The sequence below is a fragment of the Carassius auratus genome, chromosome 2 (assembly GCF_003368295.1).
Source record: "Carassius auratus strain Wakin chromosome 2, ASM336829v1, whole genome shotgun sequence".
In the NCBI taxonomy this organism is placed as follows: Eukaryota; Metazoa; Chordata; class Actinopteri; order Cypriniformes; family Cyprinidae; genus Carassius; species Carassius auratus.
Genome location: NC_039244.1, coordinates 12315509 through 12337981, shown reverse-complemented (window position 1 = coordinate 12337981; position 22473 = coordinate 12315509). Strand labels below are relative to the sequence as shown.

General features: G+C 38.2%; 1 protein-coding gene across 2 annotated transcripts; it reads right to left on the bottom strand.

Moving 5' to 3' along the window:
• Window positions 1-5320: 5320 nt before the first annotated feature.
• LOC113115825 (phospholipid phosphatase-related protein type 4-like) lies at window positions 5321-22223 on the bottom strand. Of its 2 annotated transcripts, XM_026283476.1 has the most exons (8): window positions 22077-22223; window positions 21715-21928; window positions 15914-16099; window positions 13083-13212; window positions 12636-12831; window positions 11133-11190; window positions 10826-10999; window positions 5321-8418 (listed from the first exon to the last, which is right to left on the bottom strand). In XM_026283476.1, the coding sequence occupies exons 2-8, from the start codon at window positions 21790-21792 to the stop codon at window positions 6916-6918; spliced, it is 2325 nt and encodes a 774-aa protein (XP_026139261.1). In that variant the 5' UTR covers window positions 21793-21928; window positions 22077-22223; the 3' UTR covers window positions 5321-6915. The 2 variants fall into 2 exon arrangements, with proteins under 2 accessions (XP_026139261.1, XP_026139252.1); XM_026283467.1 differs by having other exon boundaries at window positions 21715-22223.
• Between the last annotated feature and the right edge of the window lie 250 nt (window positions 22224-22473).

Here is a 22473-nt window from a genome sequence, read left to right as displayed (position 1 = left end):
TCTAAGAGACATTTCTTACTGGATGAAGGACCATCACCTTCAACTCAACCTTGCAAGGCAGAACTGCTTGTGGTTCCAGCAAACCCATCTTTTCACCACAATTTCACCATCAAGTTAGGCACATCAACCATAACTCCTTCAAAAACAGCCAGAAACCTTGGAGCTAACTTTCTCAGACCACATTGCTAAAACTGTCCGGTCCTGCAGATTTGCTTTATTCAACATTAAAAAGATCAGGCTATGATTATGCCAGACATACCTTTCTAATCTTTTTGTATTTTATCTATTTTCTTTTCATTTATTATACAATTATAATAAAAAACCTCTAACACTAGCTTGCTCTATTCTTTTTCTATTCTATCTATTTTCTTTTTATTTACAGTATTATATTATTTAAAAGCCCTTGCTATGTGTACTGCGTTTAAGCTAACAGAGACTTGTTATAGGACTTCTTGCTCTTTTGTTGTTTTTTATTGCTTCCATTGTCCTCATTTGTAAGTCGCTTTGGATAAAAGTGTCTGCTAATTACTTTGGAGTGTTGCAAGCTCTGGGTGCTCTGGGCCCTAAAGTGGCTAGTTTAAACACACCCTCACATCTCTATGTCACTATGTTGGAAGATTTGCTAAACATCGCCCAAATGTTCATGCGAAGAAAGATGGCGTAACTTTTATTTTCGCTGTTGCCATCAGCGCCATTTAGTAGAGAAGCTGTGTTTCAATGTGAAAGTAAAGTTTGGCCTTCCAAAAGAGCATAGTATCTGCTTTGTCATGACTGGAGCTGATCCGTGCTGGTCGCTGAGGAAATACATCAACTTTGCACTGTGGATCTGCAGGTCGGCTTCCACTGTGGACGAAGTGGAGTCCAGCCCAGGGAAGTCACATGTGGTTGCTACAAGCCCTGGCCGTTCCTTCGTCAAATCCGCCGGACGTTCCTCGTTATAGCTGCTGGCTGATGCTCATTCAAGCCGCAGGCTGTTCCTCACTGAAGCCGCGGGCCGTTCCTCACTCAAGCCCCCCACTGTTCCTCACTCAAGCCGCTGGCCATTCTTAACTCTTTGCAAGGACAGTCAAAAAGGACATAAAAAGACAGTATAAGTCATTATAATCAGTAAATATGTTCCTTCTGGATGCAACAACTGCCTCGTTTGTAATGGGTTTCATTGTTTTGACCGGGACACGCCCTTATCGTATATGTTGAGGGGCATAACATTTCCGTCAGATGCTTGAAACATTTGTCCAATCACAACGCACTGGATAAAATAAATAAATAAATACTTACACACCATGGTCAGTTATTCAAATAAAATTTAAATTAAATGGCTCCATTTTAGAAATTTAGTAAAAGAGACAAAATGTTGATAATAATAATGGCAAAAAATAAATTAAAATAAAGGAGCACAATGCCATATGCAGTTTGCTGTTCAATGGGATAAACCTATATTCCATGCTGATTTGTTCAAGTACGAGACAGATGGTTTGTATACTTTGTGTAATATTTTCTTTCTGCTAAATGACATGCTGATACCATAGAACACAGAATAAATACAATGTACTTTACACTGGCAGTTTTCAGGCTTAAATAACAGTTTCATGGAATAAATGAAAGAAACAAAAAATAATAATATTTTTTTCAAAAATAGACTATGTACTTTCCAGTGTTGGAATGATAAAGAATGAAACCATTGCTCACCTTCATTTTGACAGATGCTGTTTTGTTGTTAGCATTAGCAAATTAGCAATTTTTTTCATGTTGCAGTATTTTTAGTGAGGAATGGTTCTTCGCGTCATCATTTGTTCTTTTAGCTGCCTCTGTTCCCTTGTTGTCTTAGTCTCTGATATATTACAGGACTGTTCACACTCTACTCCCCTCTCAACACAATGCAGATCTGGTCTTCAGGGGATGCTCTGTGAAGTGAAGGGAAGTAAGAATCTCTTCCTCAATTTAGGTCAGCTTTCTGACCTACTTAGGACCCACTGATTGGATTCAGCAATGCTAACCAGACCCACTTTCCTGGCTTTTGACACTTCATAGAGGTACAGTACGCAGAGTCAAACACTGAGCTTGGCAGAGCATATAAATAAAGATCACGTGATTGTGAACTAAAAGTAGATTGTTGATTCCCGCTATGAATAAAATGTGAGGTCATTTGTTAGAGCTGGTCATTTCATTTACTTAAGATGTGCCCTTAGGACCGACAAGGCTTGGATACTTGCACAAAAACATGGATACTAAAGCTCACTGGTTTTCATCACAGACAGACTGATGCAATCTTTATGGAAGCCTGTTTGCGCCACAGAATAAACAAATCAATAAGGCAACTGCAACTTTATCTCACAATTCTGACTTTTTTCCTTGCAATTTTGAGTTTGTATCTATCAATTCTGAGTTCATATCTCGCAAATCAGAAGTGAGAGATATAAACTCACTCAAATAAGCGAAGAAAAGTCTGAATTGTGTGATCACAATTACTTTTTAAATACTGGCAAAAAAAAAAAAAAAATCTGATAATTTTAAGTTAAAAATGTCTGAATTGTGAGATATAAACACAGGAATAAGAAAAAAGCCCCAAAATTCCTATCTCAGAAAATTAGCATATTTCATCTGACCAATAAAAGAAAAGTTTTTTTAATACAAAAAAAAAATCAACCTTCAAATAATTATGTTCAGTTATGCACTCAATACTTGGTCGGGAATCCTTTTGCAGAAATGACTGCTTCAATGCGGCGTGGCATGGAGGCAATCAGCCTGTGGCACTGCTGAGGTGTTATGGAGGCCCAGGATGTTTCGATAGTGGCCTTAAGCTCATCCAGAGTGTTGGGTCTTGCGTCTCTCAACTTTCTCTTCACAATATCCCACAGATTCTCCCTGGGGTTCAGGTCAGGAGAGTTGACAGGCCAATTGAGCACAGTAATACTATGGTCAGTAAAACATTTACCAGTGGTTTTTGCACTGTGAGCAGGTGCCAGGTCGTGCTGAAAAACGAAATCTTCTTATTCTCCATAAAGCTTTTCAGCAGATGGAAGCATGAAGTGCTCCAAAATCTCCTGATAGCTAGCTGCATTGACCCTGCCCTTGATAAAACACAGTGGACCAACACCAGCAGCTGACATGGCACCCCAGACCATCACTAACTGTGGGTACTTGACACTGGACTTCAGGCATTTTGGCATTTCCTTCTCCCCAGTCTTCCTCCAGACTCTGGTACCTTGATTTCCGAATGACATGCAAAATTTGCTTTCATCCGAAAAGTACTTTGGACCACTGAGCAACAGTCCAGTGCTGCTTCTCTGTAGCCCATTTCCTGCACACGCCTGTGCACGGTGGCTCTGGATGTTTCTACTCCAGACTCAGTCCACTGCTTCCGCAGGTCCCCCAAGGTCTGGAATCGGTCCTTCTCCACAATCTTCCTCAGGGTCCGGTCACCTCTTCTCGTTGTGCAGCGTTTTTTGCCACACTTTTTCCTTCCCACAGACTTCCCACTGAGGTGCCTTGATATAGCACTCTGGGAACAGCCTATTCGTTCAGAAATTTCTTTCTGTGTCTTACCATCTCGCTTGAGGGTGTCAATGATGGCCTTCTGGACAGCAGTCAGGTCGGCAGTCTTACCCATGATTGCGGTTTTGAGTAATGAACCAGGCTGGGAGTTTTTAAAAGCCTTAGAAATCTTTTGCAGGTGTTTAGAGTTAATTAGTTGATTCAGATGATTAGGTTAATAGCTCGTTTAGAGAACCTTTTCATGATATGCTAATTTTTTGAGATCATGAGTTTTCATGGGTTTTCATGAGCTGTATGCCAAAATCATCAGTATTAAAACAATAAAAGACCTGAAATATTTCAGTTGGTGTGGAATGAATCTAAAATATATATAAGTTTAATTTTTATCATTACATTATGGAAAATAATGAACTTTTACACAATATGCAAATTTTTTGAGAAGGACCTGTATATCTTGCAATTATTTAACAGAATTGCAGGTAAAAAGTCTGAATAAATAAAATTGCACCACTGTCATGAAACTCTTGATGACACAGGCTGATTCTAACTTAATCTGATATAATCACATCATTATTCATATGGCACAGCTGATTGGTTTCTATTGGCAGCAACAGAGCTTGCTGCTCAACATTCAAATACTTGGCTAGTGCTTTCTGTAGCAGTTGCAGCGTGCTTCAGAAACACCCCACCTTCCCTAGCTCCACCTGTATAGATCTGCTACAGGGTCATTTCGAGTAATTATTACTTCATATTGTTACTTCATATATGATAAAAGTGCAGCAACAGTATTTCTTACATGCTCACAGCAGCACGTCTGTAAAAGTATTGGCAGTAGCAAGTCTTGCTTCTTTCTTTGCTGCAGCAGCAGCATAGCAGATCTGTTCTGCTAAGACCAAACACATTAACATTGTCATGTATATTACCATGCTAAACTCTCAAGAGTTGTCATGACATAATTACACTGAGCTATAATATACCCAAAAAACAGACTAGCACAAATAAAATATTTTCAGGACTGACAAAAAATAACCTGTGTGCTTTATAGAAATTGAGAATATATCATATCTGAACAAGATTGAGAAAGTGCTTACCAGTTTTGTTTGCAATATGCATCAGATGGTTAGTGAACAGACTGTGGGTGGCCTGTGGGCATATGTATTCTCACGTATAGAAGGACTTTTCGCTATAAATAGGAAATAAGACAGAACACTTCACAACAAGCCATAAAAAACTGATTAAATACATTTTGATCTTTTATGACACCATACAGAAAGAGTGTGGAAATAATAATAAAAAAAATGCTTATTTTGGTTTTGATACCAAACATTTATTTCAATATATATTAAGACATATCATCCTCAGTCAAAATACATTGCTAAACAAAACCCCACAAGGTGAAATTTCCAAATATCTGTCAACAGGTTCAACCCAAAAGACATTTCTCTGATGTACCATATCTTGTTTAGAGAACTAATAAAGCAAGTGTCTCTATGATAACCCACTGAGCGCTTTCACATTTCAACAGTTTGCTGGCAAGGTTACAAATACCTATTTACAGGGGTAAAAAGACTGAATGATCATTCGGTTGATTCACTATTAAAGACATCATCTACAAAAGAAAAGCAAAGCAAAACAAATCCTTTAGTTACAGTACATACCGTTTTAAGTCACCATGCATATGTAAGGACAGGTTAAAGCCATAATGTGAGGTACATTTATACTGTACAAGCATATATAAAACTTCAAAATGTGTTGTTTCGGATTCATTCTTAACAGACACATCAAAATATATACATATATCAATGAAGGCTTTAGTTCAATAAAAAAATAATAATAATAACCAACATCATATAAATGACACTGTACATGAATTGACTACATGTATCTGTCACCTTGCTCAACATACATTCCTATTTAGCAATATTTATGTATATATTACAATATGGTCCTATCAAGGATGTAAACAATGAGCTAGAAATAGAAATACACAGTTTAGAACTGTTTAGAAATATACACGCCACACAGGACGAATCCTTACATTGTCTATTATGTGCATTTTTATTTAAACTTAGTTTATGCAGCACTTGTCATCAATGAAGTTACTGTGCCCGTTTTTCAGTGCCATTTGATGGCACAGGCAATGGTTATTTAAAGCAAAGTCAGTGAACATCTGTCAATTCTGCACCGAAATCATTACAGCAGCAACATTTTTGTCTAGTTACTGCAAGAAGGAGCTAAGTTATCACTAGCTAATAGGCATATAATACTTTTTGAGGCACTCTATGAATAATGATTATTAGTATTTTTTTTTTTTTTTTTTTTTAGATGTTTAAAAAAAAAAAGCAATGAATTCCCACTAGTACCTTGGGGGGCCTCATATTGCTCTCATATTGTGTATGCTTCTTTGCAATGTGCAGTGATGTATGAGTCATTTGTTTATGCCCACAATCTTAAAAATGAAGCGGACGATGCACCTCAGTAGCTATATAACCCCATTCTGCCAGGCAAAATGGGGGGACAACCAAGAAAATAATGCACGATACATCACCGTAAACATACAGCAATGGACCATAAAACACAATTATAAATCTGCTCAATGCACACTACAAAATATGGGGGCTTACAAATCAATATATGTTAGTGAAAAAGTACTCATTAGCCTATGAAACCAAATAAAAGTTCTATATTATACAAAGGCAATATGACATTAATGTCTGAAGAATGTATTGTTCTCAGCATTACAATGCCAAAGGCTGAGTCTCTATAAATTCATTGTCTCTATGCCAGCAAAGAGTGCTTTCAGCTGTTTGAATAAAAATAGCTCATTCGTGGTCACCAAAACATACAGTGTATATGGTTAAACAAGCCCCTTAAACAAAACCAAAATCCATTTGGTTAATACACTGTTGCTAAATCCCTCTGTAAACATCACAATAACATTCTCCTATTTGTCTAAAGAATCTGATTGAAAGCGTGGCTAAAATATTTCATAGCAACATAGTAAAAACAATTATTATCCTTAAGCATGAAAAATGTGCTCCGAATTGTCCAGAATACGTACAAATATTTATATTGAGAAAATATATATAAATGTACAAAAGCACTCACACTGAGAACAGACAGTTCTGATAAGACAATGGATTCAAAGCTAATCCAAATGAAATAGGCAAATCAAACAATCACCTTTACCAAACAGCCCCAAATTTCATATTTTGTGCTTATGTTATAGTATCGAGTCCTACAGAATGATTGACGATGTTGCCTTACATGTTCTGGAGAATGCAGTTGTGTCTAACGGTCAGGGAATGTACGGTAGATGTATCCAGAATGACCGGCTCTACTCTGTCCCCTAGCAAAGCATCCAATCTTCAGTTCAGAGAGCAAGGCAACTCTTAGGATTGGTATGGAAAGAGGTTTCTTTCATTCCTTGAAAGTCAAAATGGGTGGAGGTGTAGGAGAGGGTTTGAAAAAGTGAGGCAGGTTTCTGGCATTATCGGGACTAGGTCCTCTGTCCGGCAGCAGTATGATGTTGCCTTTCCTGCGTAGTGTGGAGTCTCTACTGGAGGTGGTGGAGAGAGTTTCCGAGGTGGCTTCACTGCTGGCTTCTACCGGTGTGACTCGGATGGTGGTGATACTCTGTTGGTGGTGGTGATGGTGGAAATGGGGATGATGGGGGTTGCTCATGTCAGGTAGGCTCCGGTTGCCATCTATGGAACCGTAGCCATCTTTCAATGACTCACAGCTTTCGGAGTCCCGGTTTAAGTCGTTGAGTTCGAGGGATTGCCGGATGCTGCCCCGCTCCTGCGGTTTCCACCTCCAGGACCCACTGCCATCTGTAGATGGTGGTCTAACCACAGGCTTGTTCTCAGGGTGGGCCTCCACTCGAACAATGTTGGGTTCCTGATCCATGAGGGCTTTGTAACGGATGGATCCTGTACAACTCACGTTGCTGCCTTCACTTTTAGGACTACCGTGCAACATGCCCTGCTGCTTGGACATTGCGATGACCTGCATGATACGTGGCTGGCTGTTAGTCCGACAGGCAGTACTCTTCTCGGCCACCTTCAGCCATTTTGACCGTGCAGTTTCGCCCCCTCCCCCATCCTCATTCACCTCCCCACAATCCTCCTGAGGTGAGGAGCTCGCGTTCTCTTGGGTCTCCTCAGGGATGTGTACAAGTTGGGACGATCCTGGTCGTGACTGGATTGATACCCTAGCACCACCAGTTAGGCCACCAGAGCTATTATGATTGGCTAATGGCACAGCACTTGCAGCTAGCTTCATATACTGTCCAGGAGGTCCACCACGGAGCTCACCATCTAAGCCCATGGCTGAGGGTTCAGAGCTGCAGCGGAGCTCCATGTTTCGCTGGGGAGACAGTTGTCCAGCCTCAGCCTCCATCACCTGAAGAGACAGCTTGCGGTTCTCATTCTTGGTCTTCCATTGTGACAGCAGCTGCTTGGAACGTGTGGAGTCCATGGAGGCATGGATAGCAGCATGGCGACGAGGCACTGGTTCTTCAATTCCAGTTGAGTGCACCCGGGGCAAGGTGTTACTGAATGTCACAAAACTCTCCTTGCAGAGGGGACTGGGAGGCGTTATGTACTCTACCTCTGTGCTTGCCCTTTTCAAACTGGACATGTTCTCTCTGTGGGACGGGCCACGTAGGAGGATACTCTCAGAGCGAGCTGAGGTGGGACGCTCACGCATACTCAGGCTCTTAGGTGGAAGAAAGCGTGGTAGATCGGTGTTCAGGTTTGGTAAAGGTCTCAGAGGCTCCCGCATGGCAGGTGGAGGCACCACTGGCTGGGGCAGTGGTTGAGGTTGCGGTGGCTGTGGTTGTGGTTGTCGGAGAGGAGGATGTACATGTGTCTTCAGAGATGTGTCTTCACTAGGTTTAAAGTTTCCGACTGCATACAGACCCTAACGTGAAAAAATTAAGAATATATACACCAACATCAATCAATAGATGCCATATAGATCTCAGTCATGAAAGTGATAGAGATAGAAGAGAAACACTGCTGCCACCACCATGCTTTACAGTAGATATGGTGTGTTTTGAAAGGTGTGTTGTGTTGTGTTTGCACTTGTCAATTTTGGTATCATCAGACCATGGCAACTTTTTCCTGATGGCATCAGAGTCTTCCAGGTGTGTTTTTGCTTAGTGCAAATGAGACTGTGTGTGACACTTTTTTTAGGAAAGGCTTCTTTCTTTCAGCACATGTTTAGTGAAAAACAAACACATCACCCAAAACATACCATACCTACTGTGAAGCATGCTGGTGGCAGCATTATGTTGTGGGGGTGTTTCTCTTCAGCAGGGACTGGGCGATTGGTCAGTATTGGAAAGGAAATTGGATACTGTCAAGTACATCCAAATTATTGAGGAAAACTTGCATCCTTCTGCTAGACAGCTGAAGATGAGCAGGTCAATCACCTTCCAACATGACAATAATCCTAATCCTAAAAGAACAACACAATGGCTTAAATATAGGAAGATGAATGTCTTTGAGTGGCTAAGTCAGAGCACTGATTTAAATCCTATTGAAAATTTGGGAATGCACTTGAAGAGAGCAGTCCATTGCCGCTCAACACGGAATTTCTGAACTTGAGCAATTGTGCAAAGAATGAAGGAGTGTCTCTATGAAGTATTAAATCAGGGAACTGATGACTTTTCCAAACGTGTTATTCTAGTTTTTTAGTAAATAAAGCTGAAATGTTTTTTTTTTTTTTGGTTGGGGTTAGATTTCAGGCTGTATGACAAAAAAAGTATCTCTTTCAAAGGGGTTTGATGTTTTTTTTATAGGCACTGCATGTAGTGGACCGACTCATTAGGTCATCAGGTTTGTGTGCTTCTTTCTGACTGTCAAAGACTAGAATCTTCTTCAGCTGATGGAAAGAGTTTTTATGTGTGTTGGGTCCTGTCTTATAATGTTTTAGCTAGTTGTTAACTGTGTCCCCAGCTTTAGCTAGCCAGCAAGTCTGTCAGTCTGACCATCTGTAAAGTACACAAACCCAACTAGAACCAGTAAACCGATCAGTCTGACCAGATTTTTTTTTTTTTGCAATGTTGACTTAAGGTGTCAGGGTTAGGCAAGGGAGGAACTCAAGTGCAGACAGGGAATCACAAAACAAGGGGTTTATTCACAAAAAGGGGAAAACAAAACCCACGAGGGGGAAAACAGGACTAGGGCAGATACAGCAAATACTAAATAGACTGACTAGACGAGATAAACAAAGACTCAAGACAGGAGAACACTAACTACAAATAACACTCACGGCTATACAGGATACAATCTCACAAAGGGGAATACTTCTTTCACGAGGCTGACAGGTAGGAACACATCTGAGAAACACTCACAATTGAGGTACAGGTACAAATCACAATCACAGGTGAGGAACAATCACAAATCACAATGAACCGACGCAAGACAGAGCACACTAGGAGATCTAAATAGGGGGAACAATCAAGACACGACAGGTGGCACAGATGGGACAATCAAGACACGACTAGGTTAACAAGGGGGGCGGGGCAAGGGAACGAGACAACACAAGCACATGGCCCAAAGACAAGGCCATGTGCTTGTACACAAAACACGGGTCTGCCATGATCCTGCCTCAAGACTAGGAAAAATCAAGGACACGAGGGCAGAATCATGACATAAGGTCCTATGTCATTTTTTCAAGTTATTTTGTCACCGTAAGTGCTTTGCCAAAATATATTTTCCACATTAACATTAGCTGAATGATCAGCAGCCTTGTTTTCATTCTCCAAAAATAATACACATGGTGCCTACATTGTCCATCATGAGTCTACATTAACTCATTTACATTTACATTAAGTTTTATTGTCTATGATCTATAGACCCGATGTGGGATTCCACAGCCAGAGTATCAAACAGCATTACATTGTAATTTGCTTGTCCTGATCAGCGTACACAACAAACATTACATTTGGGACTTGATTTACTGATTAACCTCATCTGCGTTAATTCCCCCTAAAGAATTTTTGGCATTGTTGCTGGTGTTAAAAATCACAGGGTGTACGTAGCCCTCAGAGCAGATTGAGCAGGGAAGAAGGAAAGTGAGTGAGAGGAATAGAAAGAAATGGTGGGAGGAATGTGGGGGGATGGAGAGCAGAAAAGAAGCCACAAGGGATTTGTGTGAGCTATGAGTGAGCTATTTTTATCTCCATTAAAACAGCATTGTCTTATAGCACCTCACTAATTCTCTGTGATTCTTTTCTTGGATTGGATTGGTCATAGTAATATGAAAAATTAATTATCATCCACACAGTGCCTTTGAAAGCTTCTGCCACAGCAGGACTCACCAGGTAGACGGCTATGCCCCCTCCAATGAGAAAGCCACTGTAGACATCCACGGCATGGTTCTTGAACTGAATGATGCGAGTCAGGCCACAGATAATGCCACATATGATAAAGGAAAACACCAGAAGTGGCTTCAGCAGCTTGGATGAGTCAGTCAGAGTGGCGTTAAAGTACATCTGTGGAAGGAGACCAGCCTTTTGACTGAAGTTTAATGAAAATGCTTAAGAGTGGTAAGGACAGTTGGATTATTTGGCATGCAGTTACATATCGCTCGAGTCAACTGTGCCATGAGTCAAGTAGATTACTTACGGAGATATACACAGCCGCAAAAGCTGCCAGAGTGGCGTGCTGAGATGGGAAGGACTTCCTGTGATGAGAGACGGACAGCCTGGTCAGATCATTAGATCTTTTTCACACTGAACACATTTGAAGTATTGTATCATGCTAAAAGACAGATGGGAAGGGAAAGCCATAGATAATACTGTCCATAGTGCTCTAACTCATTTAGTGCACCAAACAGTATCAGAGCTTTTTATTTCCAAGAATGTTCTCATAAAACCAACAGATATGTCTGAATATGCTAGAGTGTGCTAGATAATTTAGAGACACATTTCAGTGTACGTAACAGAACTGTAAGTCTTAGGTGACACACACATCACATCGACCCTCTTTACGTTAAATTTTTACGTTATATGTCTGCACAACATATAATCATGGCTATTGAGAGTGCATGAAATGAGTGGAAGATTGAAAAGCAGAGCTGCGCAAATGGATGTGTGTGGGTGTGCTGGAATGGGCAGCCGGGTTGTGAGCAAAGCATCAAAACTGAATTCTGTGTGGGTTTTACACGAACGCCATGAGCCAGAGGATAGTGCCATATTCATTCTGCTGCCTTCAGATTTATCTACACTGTCTAAAGCAGAGATTAAATACAAATCTATTGATCCAACCAAGATTTTTACAGTAAGTAGAGTTGCTGTGCAACAGGTCCATTTAAATTATGTCAGCCATTATATGTCAAATCATCTTTGTTTGGGTATATTATTGATCACCCATACTCCATCATCTGACTTTTGAGTTTCAGAGTGAGCTTTTAGTAAAGTCAGTCTGAATCATTGCATGTCATAGGTATTTTAATAATGAGAAATCTTAAAATGGCAAAAATCTTGCCAGTTCAAACTCAAGTGATAATGAAAAAAAATAAAAAATGAAAAGAAATGTCTTTTCAATCAGATTATCACAGATGGAGGCTGATCATAGTCCATTGAGAATTTTCTTTTTAAATTTTAAGACCAGGTTAAATCAAAACAGATTCAATTTACTTTTTTTAAATGCATGTTCGCTGTCTTATTGTAATTGACTTGTTGCATTTATAAAAAATAAAAAACATTTTCATAATCTTTAATAAGAAAATATTTAGTAACAGTAACTTGCTCTGCCTCTAAAAAAGACTTTCCTTTTCTTCTGACATCACTGATCACACAGGCTATTTGACAATGTTAACCAATAGCCACACTGATATTTACACACTATTTGGCAAACACGTATTCGATATGGCTCCATTCTGGTATAAAATGCCCATTCAAACAATTCCCAATGGATAAAATTATATATCTTTTTTTTTTTGTTTTGCTGGTTTAATATCCTGTTTCACTTTAAAAATGCTTCACAATATGGAAGCAAAATGGGTTACAAACACCATTTCATGCTGAAAATAGTACGTCATACTTTGTCCAAATTTAGACCTTTTTTGGGCATGATTATGCAATGAGCTTTACGAATTACAGTATGACACAGATACTGCTCTCTGACCTGCCAGCATTGATTGCCGCTGGATCAGGCCCAGAGCAGATGTCATCCACAATGAAAGAGTTCTCATCACAGGAAGTGTTGAGGCTAGTGTAGTTGGGCTTGCACACAGTGAGGAAGTAGGGGGCATGGTTTCCCGTGGCCAGCTGGATAATATCTGTGATGAGCGCTGTGATACACAGGCCAAACACATGGACCCCTGAAAATGAGACAAAAGCACAAAAGAAAAAAACACACACAAAACTTTTTCCTCAGTCAGCATTTACTACATTTCATAAGCAGCAAGAAGACTTCCTAAACTTGCAATACAATAGATGGAGCTTTCATTATTAATATCAAACTCATTATAGTACAAAAACTATAAAACATACAAAATGAGTCAAGATCAAAAAAGTATTCCAATATTTATACAAGCTATATGGCTTTTAATAGAGAAATATATACACCCACCCACAAACCTCACAGCTCTTCGGATGTAAGAGTTGAAATTGCAGCCAGCAGCATTTATGTTAGCCTCTGTTTTGATGGCAATGTTTCTTCTGGCCAAGCAGCAGTACAGGATCCCTTCCCCAATCATAATCTGTGGGAAGATGGTCATCTGTGTTTACCCAAACATACAGCACCCCCCTTATACCGCCACCCATTTCCGTTTTAGAGGCTTCCAGGGGTTATTTCTAATACAATCACTGACACATAAACTCCATTACTATAATTAAAGTAATCACTCCAATCCACCCATCCATTCATTCATAGCAAAATGAGAGGGATTTCATCCAAAACTAAAAAAAATTACGAGGGATGTGTCTTGAAAGTCATTCAGGCCTCCACATTTGCAATGGCTAAACTGTTAATTCCATGTAAATGAAAGCAGAAACCTTTCTGAAGGGGACATCTGCAGTGGAGGACGAGACAGAGAGTGAGAGAAATGAACAAGTGATCGAACCCCCCTGAGATCACACTTACCGCACACCTACAGTCAAGTGCAGCACTTGAGAGCAGCAGGCACTACCATAAAAGCTGGAGCTATCAGCAGGATACACATTCACACACCACCTGCTAGTGAAGGCTCAGCCATAATACCCATACAGTACTGAGGCCCAAAACTGATTTGGGTGATTTATCATAGAGATAGTTTTGCTGAGTGATAAAACATAGAGCAGAAGTCAAAATGATGACTCAAATGTTTTAGCTGAGGTGGCCATTTGTACCCATGCTTGAATGCAGACCAACTGCAGACTTTATTTACAGTGGTTGACAAGTGCAAAATGCACAGGATAAGCAACAGTGATAGAACTCAAAAGAGCATAACCACCTTGCAAAATTAATTAGGGCAGAATGGTGGAGCACCTAATGTGATGAAAACACCAAGCGACGTGCTGGGAAGATGATGAAACAAATATGTCATTAAACATTAAACGAATCTGCTCTCTGATGAATTTAGGTGGAGCGAGCTCGAGGCAATTGCAAGATGATGTTGATGAGACCAACTTTGGAATAACACATTTTAAACCATTGTGAATTTTATAAGCAACTTAGGCAATGACAGGCAACCTTACCTCGAAAATGGATTAAAATATTTTTCAAAAACATACAAAACAACATGAATACAAAGTGTATATTACTAAGAGCTGGACATTTTGACTGAAAATTTTCAGTTTCCTTTTTGGACACCCTAAATAGTCATTGACACAACTACGACCCAGTGACCTATTTCTTCAAAAGCTACACTACTGCTCAAAAGTTTGATGTTTTAATTTTTTAAAATGTTTTTGAATAAAGTCTCTCATGCTCACCAAGACTGCATTTATTTAACCTAAACTACAGTAAAAAAGTAATATTATTAAAATTATAATAATTGATTGCTATTTGAATACATTATAAAATATGATTTATTAATGTGATGGAAAAGCTGAATCTTCAGCAGTCATTTCTCCAGTTCTCAGTGTCACATGATCCTTTGAAAATCATTATAATATGCTTATTTGGTGCTCTAGAAACATTTCTTTGAAAACAGCTGTGCTGCTTAATATTTTTGTGGAAACCATTTCAAAATTCAAAAGAATGTCTGTATCTTACTGAGCCCAAACTTTTGAAGTATAGTTAAAATAGCTCTCAAAAGAACTTCCAACTTTTGAAAATCTGAAGAAACGGGACATTAGGTTTTGGAGATATTTCCACCGAGCTGCAATGACACCCTTTTAAATATCAACATGTATACAGATGGTGAAATGCGATTGTGGGAAATCTATTAGACTCATGAGTTCATCACCTAGGATCTTGATAATACATTCGCAACATGCCTGGAGAGGCTTAGAGCCTTGTCGCCCAGCTGATGTTCCAAATGCACGCTGGGTGGGCGGCAGTCAAAACTTCACTGACAGTTTGGGGAGAAGACAACATGCCAGGCAAGAGTAAAGAACAAGAAATGAAAATGAAGAAAGAGAACACAAATATAAATGCCAACAACAATTTAGATGAGGTGAAATCATAGAAACCTATACTTGAATTATGTAGTTTTTAGTCTAGTTTGACAAATGGCTTATGTTCCATTTTATGTCACTCTAAATAAATGAATCTGCTAAATGCATAAATGTAAATATACTTCTGTTTTATTTATTACTTATAAATGTAGTTGCATATCTGTTTATTAGCTTTGAAGCCATCAAAAAAAAAAGAAAAAAAAGTGACTCATCCTGCACTACACAGATGCTTGTCCAATAAGATGCTCTCTAGAAGGAGAATGTCCCCCTAAAAATGCTACTGCCAATTAGAATGTAGCAAATCATGGTTTGTGGCTCAGACAAAGCTAAAGCCATTAATTAATTTCATTGGGTCTTTAACATGAACTGTGTTCTGTCAAGGTGTGGTGCGGGATAGAAGCACGTAACGGGGAAGATGATGATACAAAGTCTTTAATTAACCACATGGGGTAATCCATAGGGAGAAGGCACAAACACACGTACACTTCGACGGGACTGGACAACCAAAAACTGAACTGTATGCAGCTTATAAGGCGAATGTTAATGACAAAAATGACAAGACACACTTGAACATTATGACACAATAAACATGGTACATGGAACACATGGAGGGAAAACACAACATAATGAGTCCAGGGGCATGAAATGTGCAAAGCTACCAACAATTTCAGGTGACTACAGAGAAACTGGAGACACACAATCAAAAGTAGATTAATTAATATTAACTTAAATATTCATTCATGAGTAAGTAAGAGTGCTCTCTATACTAAACAAAAGTGCAAGTGTCACTCTGGCATTTACCGTCACCGCGGGACCAGCGAAAGCCAAGCTGAAGAGTGTGAGGAAGGGGATGACCTCCTTTGTGGGCTCAATGTAAGGCATGCTGAGACTCCGGTCATTGCAACTATAGCCCGAACGCACTGGTTTAAAAATATCTGTCAACTCCAAGAAGTATAAGCTGACCACAGAGGACACCAGAATCGGGAGCTGTAGAGATAAAACAGAAGGAATATCATATATTAGATGGGTCTTGTTTAATAAATATGCAACATGAGTAGAGAACAGCAACAACAATTATGCAACATTTTTTACACAAATGGTGCACTGTCCCATAGTTTGCTAGTTTAATTAATCCTCACTAATTTGCAAACAGTTGCTAACATGATGGGAGGTAATTATTCCACTGACATGATAATCAGACAATTATAGTGCAATGGAGGTACTGTATCTGATCATGTGATCTGTATTTTGTTCACATTAAGGATTGAACTCACATGGGATTTATTTCCTGGACAACGATATAACTCACTGATTACAGTCCATCGTTGGAGAAGCTAACCAACTATTTATAACTGTTTCCCGAAACCATAGTAACATGATCACAACTCCATCTTTTGAACTCAATATAGGACTGTGGTTAATGATGTCACACACAGGTGGTGGAGTAATAAATTCCGCTAATTAATTGATTCAATATCTTCTGAGATGCTGCTGTAATGAACATAAAAATCCTTTTGCATATTTTTTTTTATTCATCGCAGGTTCTCTCTTATGTCATACTCTTTAAAAGTGGTGCTGATTGTTCACACACTAAAATATTTATATTATATAGACTCTTCAAAATGAAAGTTCCAGATGGAGGTTTTAACAGCAATGCCATGAAAGAACCATTATTTAGAGAAGTTCCTAAAGAACCATTTTTTTCATAAACATTTACAATTCCAGCCACTTTGTATGTCGCTAGTCTCTGTAATGTGAAGATGTTTGTGGGCTTTCCTATGCTAACACTCTAATGTTACTGGTAGACTGCATATCTGGCCATATGTTTATAAAATGCAATCACAAATGATCTATTGCAGAAAAAAAATAAGATATCATTCTAATCTAACTTAAAAACATTAACTTAATGATAATAATCTAATTTGATTAAGATTCTAATTAGACTCGAGAGGATTAGCATTCTGCTATCGTATTAGCATTATGCTAAAGTAGCATTCACAGTGGTATTATATAAACTACAGCTGTGCTCACAAATAACTATAACAACTTTAGAGTTTGACAAATAATAAAATGTATTGTCACTAATAATCAACATTATGCAGGGGAAACAGTAAATATGAACTGCAACAATAGCTACTAAACTGCTCACTGTATCAAATATTAACAAAACAAACTTTCGATGTATGAATCAAACTCCCCTAAATTCCTTAAGACTGAAGATGATTTTCCACACATTTTATTAAATCCATGTATGTGGTTACAGTGAAATACATAAAAAAACAGGGAAAACACTGAAATCTTTCCTGCACTACAGTACTCTACTGACAAAGTCTTTACTCTATTGGTTGTCGCTTGTGAAATTTGCATCTCATTTGCATCAAGTAACTTTTCTTAACATTGTGGTATGATTCATGTCATTTAACACCTACATTCTACAACGGTCATTGTCGCTCATGTCACCACAAGTCACCAGCTCTCTAGTAAAAATGCAGGGGCATGTTGCTTTGATGTTGTGTGTTGCTGGTGGTGTGAAGAACATTTCAACAATCTGAAGAACTTTTTTACACCATAAAGAACATTACAGGTTCTTTATGGAACAACAGAAGCCAATTATTTTGCTTTAAGAGTGTATATCTATCTATCTATCTATCTATATATATATATATATATATATATATATATATATATATATATATATATATATATATATATATATATATCTATCTATCTATCTATATATATATATAGATATATATGAAGAGTTCAGATGCAAAAGCCTCTAAGTGCCATCTGAAATTTTCATCTAAAATTAGGATTTTTATCAGGCTCCTATATTTATGTTCAGTTATTTAACTTTAATAGCCTGGAAAATTGACTGCACATTGCCATTAAAGTAAAATGACTCAACCTAAGCACAGGAGAATGATAAAAATACTAATTTTAGATGAAAATTTCAGATGGCACTCTTCATATATATATATATATTCAAATGGATTTAATAGTTAAGAATGTAGGCCTACTGCATTAGTTTGCTTGCTGTGCCCAAGAGAATTATCAATTTAAGTCCATATCCTACTAACAAGAAACAATGCTTCTAACCATAATTCGAGAGCTGTAGTTCCAACCTGGTAAGTTTGCGATGCTGTTTGCAAATTTTCATTTGAACTATGGTTTCAGGAACAAAAATAACCATTATATATGTTATTAATAGCAGAGCTAGTGGCTATAGTTGGCTAACAATGCTCTTTCGGGAAATGTACCCATGGTCAGCTGTGATCCTTTTAGATCATACTGTATTTAAAAATACTTGTTTGTAATACCACATTTTGTCACCAAAAAAAGAAAAAACAGTTGGTCCTGAAGTGTAAAATGCATTGGGAGATGCTTGCTTCTAAAAACCTAAATGACAATGGCTGTGTATTGGTGCTTGTCAAGCTAACTGCTACGATCAGCGTTATGCTGGTAAATGAGTGAGTGCCGATACATATAATGAGAGTTTGGATGAAACTATGCTGGAGTTCCATCCCCTGAGGCTTTTCACACTCGTCAACGGTACTGGGTTCACGCTAAGGTTAGACAGAAGATATGTGATTACGGGAGAATGAAGGGTATTCTCAGGTGAATATGCAATGAACTTTTTTAGATATCCTAGAACTACTGTTTTCATTGACACATTTCACCCCATAGTATCTCAGTGACAGGAGGAAATATATTGCGCTGAACTATGCAAAGGAAATATGCCATCGTACTGAATAGTTACAAAACTTAAACGGACTGCATGAAGATTAATGGTAGGGGTAGGGGGTTAAATTACTGTAATCAAGCCCATTCTAAAAAGGGGTGGTAAAAAGTCTGTGTGCACATAGACGCGGGCGTCCTGAACCTCCTTGTTTGCACGTGTCAATGTTTACGAATAGATTAAATGAAACGGGACAAATTTAATCTTGACAAACTATATATCATTAGAAAGATCTAAGCCTCAGGGCATCGATGACAGATCGCTGTTTTTCAATGGAAAGCATATAAAGAATGTATTTGCTAGATTTGTGTAAGCAGTACACATAAAAACATGAAGAATGAAAACGCAGTACATACCAGATTCGTCGTAATAACGAGTCATAAACACATACACAGCTGTAAATCCCGGTTTAGTTAGGAAGGTAAGGGTCCACTGAACAAAATCTCATGGAGCACGTTTAGTCCAACTAAGCAATAATGTTGTAATATGGATGATAATTCCTTTGTTTACGTTTCAGTTCTTCAGTATTGTTTGTGTCCGGTAATGGAATAACTCACGCTCAGAAACTGCATCTTGGTAGTAAAAAAATCAGCATGGTTTTGTAGAAAGGTTTAAAATTCTGGCGCTCTTTCGTGACGGCACGTGACGCACGCTCTGACGCACCTGTCAGCTGATGGAGGCAGAACTAAGCGATCACCTTTTTCTTTCTTTATTTTTTTTCAACATACGTTATATATGTGTGAGTGCGTTTTATGTTGAATGTGCCTGTATTTGCATGATTAACAATTGTTTGAAAGCAAATTAGCTCGCTATTACTGTGTAATCACAGCTATCAATGTGAACGCCATCTATATGAATAGAGTGTGATTTTTTATTTTATGGCGCATCTCTATAACTTGCCATCAGCACGTGATGATTGACTATATGACCAGAATTCATTTTAAATGCTGCATTTCTAGCAATCTCAGGATGTTCTGTAATTGGCATACAAAGTTAAATCTTTTTTATTTTTCTTATTTATTTTTCTTACTCAAATTATTCTTATTGTATTTTTCTAGTGCTCATATAAATCACTTATATGATGTCTAAGTTTATATCTATTGTTTTCTAACTGAAAAACTATGCAGTGGTACTTTTATTGACTAAAATTGTTTGTAAAATCCTTCAATACAGTTGGTAAAAAACTATATTGGGGGGTGGGGGACTAGACATAGTCTCAGAAAAAATGGTTGCATAACCTCATTTTTAATGGAATCTTCTTCAGATTTGAAATATAAACTCATGGGACATTTGACTTTCAACCCATTACTTTTCTAGATTGCTCCAGGACTGATTGCATGTATTTTTTATATATAAAAAAATTCAGTGTGGTAAAAAAAAGTGTCTATAACTTTTAATATTTTCTAGCATTATCAAATTTGGTTGATAAAAAGTACAGCCCAAAGGGTCTCCTTTCAAAAGACACCAAAAGTATGTGTGTAACACACTGAAGTAAAAAACTGTTAAAATTTTACATTAGGTAGAAAACTTTCAGCTGTGAGTCACATAATGGGGGATCTGGCCATCTTGTAGTTCATTTAGTCAACTAAAAAATATCAGCCAAACAGTGAAGTTAATTAGGCAAAATTAGTGACTTAATTTTTTATTTGTTCTCAGTATAGTACTGAAACAAGGTGTCTGCAGGAAGGCTACTCTATAGGAGGTAGCCAGGGCACACCTGGGAACATGATATTCATTTCAGTGCAGCCAGTGAGCTTTGATTCTGTCTAATTTGACAAAACTGAGACTATTCCTGGCAAGATGTAGGATCTTACATTTGATGTCTGGAACATGTATGTATCATGAAATCTTTCTCGTTACCCATGACATAAAGATCACATATGAATCTTAATGAAAATAAAGTTATACCTTTATCAACAACACATGATTAAAGCCCTTTGTCATTCATTCCATTTTTACAATTAGGCACTCACAAATCTTATTGAAAGATTATTATTATTATTATTATTATTATTATTATTATTATTATTATTATTGTTATTATTATTAATCATGTAGTAGTTCATCATAGTCATGATTCTCTAAAATGAACTGTTTAAACAGAATAGAAAAACAGTAGTCTATAGTTCATGACCATGATATTTAATACATACGACAACATGTTTTAATACTCTTTAATATTTAAGAAACATAAAATTCAGCACTGCAGGTTGACAAGTAATCAAGACAGATCAAAGACTAGTACCATTATCTCCATGACACCAGTGATCAGCACTCATTTGTTGGTGATATCTAGGTCATGCCAGAATGGCCTTCATTTAATAACAATAATCCAACCCCACTATATTTAAGAGCCGCCTCTTAATTCTGTGATAGAAAGCAATGTTTAAATCAAAGACATATTTTCAGGTTAACAGTCCTGTTAATAATGTGGATGATTTTCTTCATTTAGATTTTTAAGTATTACTCTGCTAGGGCCATGTGGTCGGTGATAATCCATATTGCATTTTACAATCAGGAAAATATTGTTTTTGCATGACTGACATCAAGCAGCAAGCCAACAATGGATGCGCAAAAGCCAGAATACAATTTGTATCACATATCACGCAATACTCCCTTAACATTTACATGAGATACAACAAGTGTTATATGCATTTGCCCTTCTCACGACCAGAACTGCATACAGTATGTATGCAAAGTTAACGAGCAGTAATGCAGAATGAACACACTTTGGTTCCAATCCGCTTGAATGCTTTGATTTTGAACGTGACCATTTTGTAAACGAAGACCACCATCAACTCTCTTCTCTTAATTAGACAATACAAAAAGAACAGCTATCTCAGTGTGTGCTAAAATCACTTACCTCCACGAAATAAAAGCAGGGCAGCAAGGTAACGCTGTCTTTGGTCATCTTGTATTTGAGTCTTTCCTTCGCAGACATGATAAACGGTACGTCCCTTTAAAAACCCAGTGCGCGAAGAGAGGAACACTGAAGCCCAGCTGGTGTAATTTCTCCCCGTGTGCAGAAATTGCGCTCCTTCAGGCTGTAGCTTTCTCCATCCCCAAGTGCGCTTTTACTGCGGATGCAGACACACGGAAAGAAAGATGCTGTATCAAACCTGGCAACATCATGACTGAAACCATGACAACACGATCACCATCCCCTAAGGACGGGCCGATTGAGATGTTAACAATGTCCTACACCAATTAATGTTTCAAGCCAACCTTCAGCCTTCTGATTAGAGGCAATATGCTGACCAGATGACGTAAGATGAGTGCTAAAGCCCCATTTTCACCAGAAGCTAGTGCGCGCACGTGCGTACGTGTTTGTGTCTGTGCGTGCGTGTCTGTATGAGAGAAGTGGGGGCTTTCACGCTTGTTCACTGTCGTGCTTGTCAAATTGCTCAAAATACGGCGCAGAGAGCTTGTACATAAGGCGTTGTATATATTTTACTGATATAGTGGACGCTGTAATGACTGGTCAAGTAAGTCATAAGGGATTAAATGGTAAAATACATCATATTCACCGTTAGACTACATAGACATTAAAAAACGTAAGATGGTTGGGGTTAAATATGAAAGTTTTTGAGACTGCATAGAGCCAAAAATTAGTTGAAGAGCA

Bases quoted from the DNA above. Each gene is read 5' to 3' on its own strand.
- LOC113115825 (XM_026283467.1), bottom strand. From the start codon at position 21,792: ATGTCTGCGAAGGAAAGACTCAAATACAAGATGACCAAAGACAGCGTT. The intron at 13,213-15,913 runs GTAAATGCCAGA...ATCTTCCCACAG, and splicing joins TCGCTGGTCCCGCGGTGACG to ATTATGATTGGGGAAGGGAT. The intron at 8,419-10,825 runs GTGAGTCCTGCT...TTTTCACGTTAG, and splicing joins GGGGCATAGCCGTCTACCTG to GGTCTGTATGCAGTCGGAAA.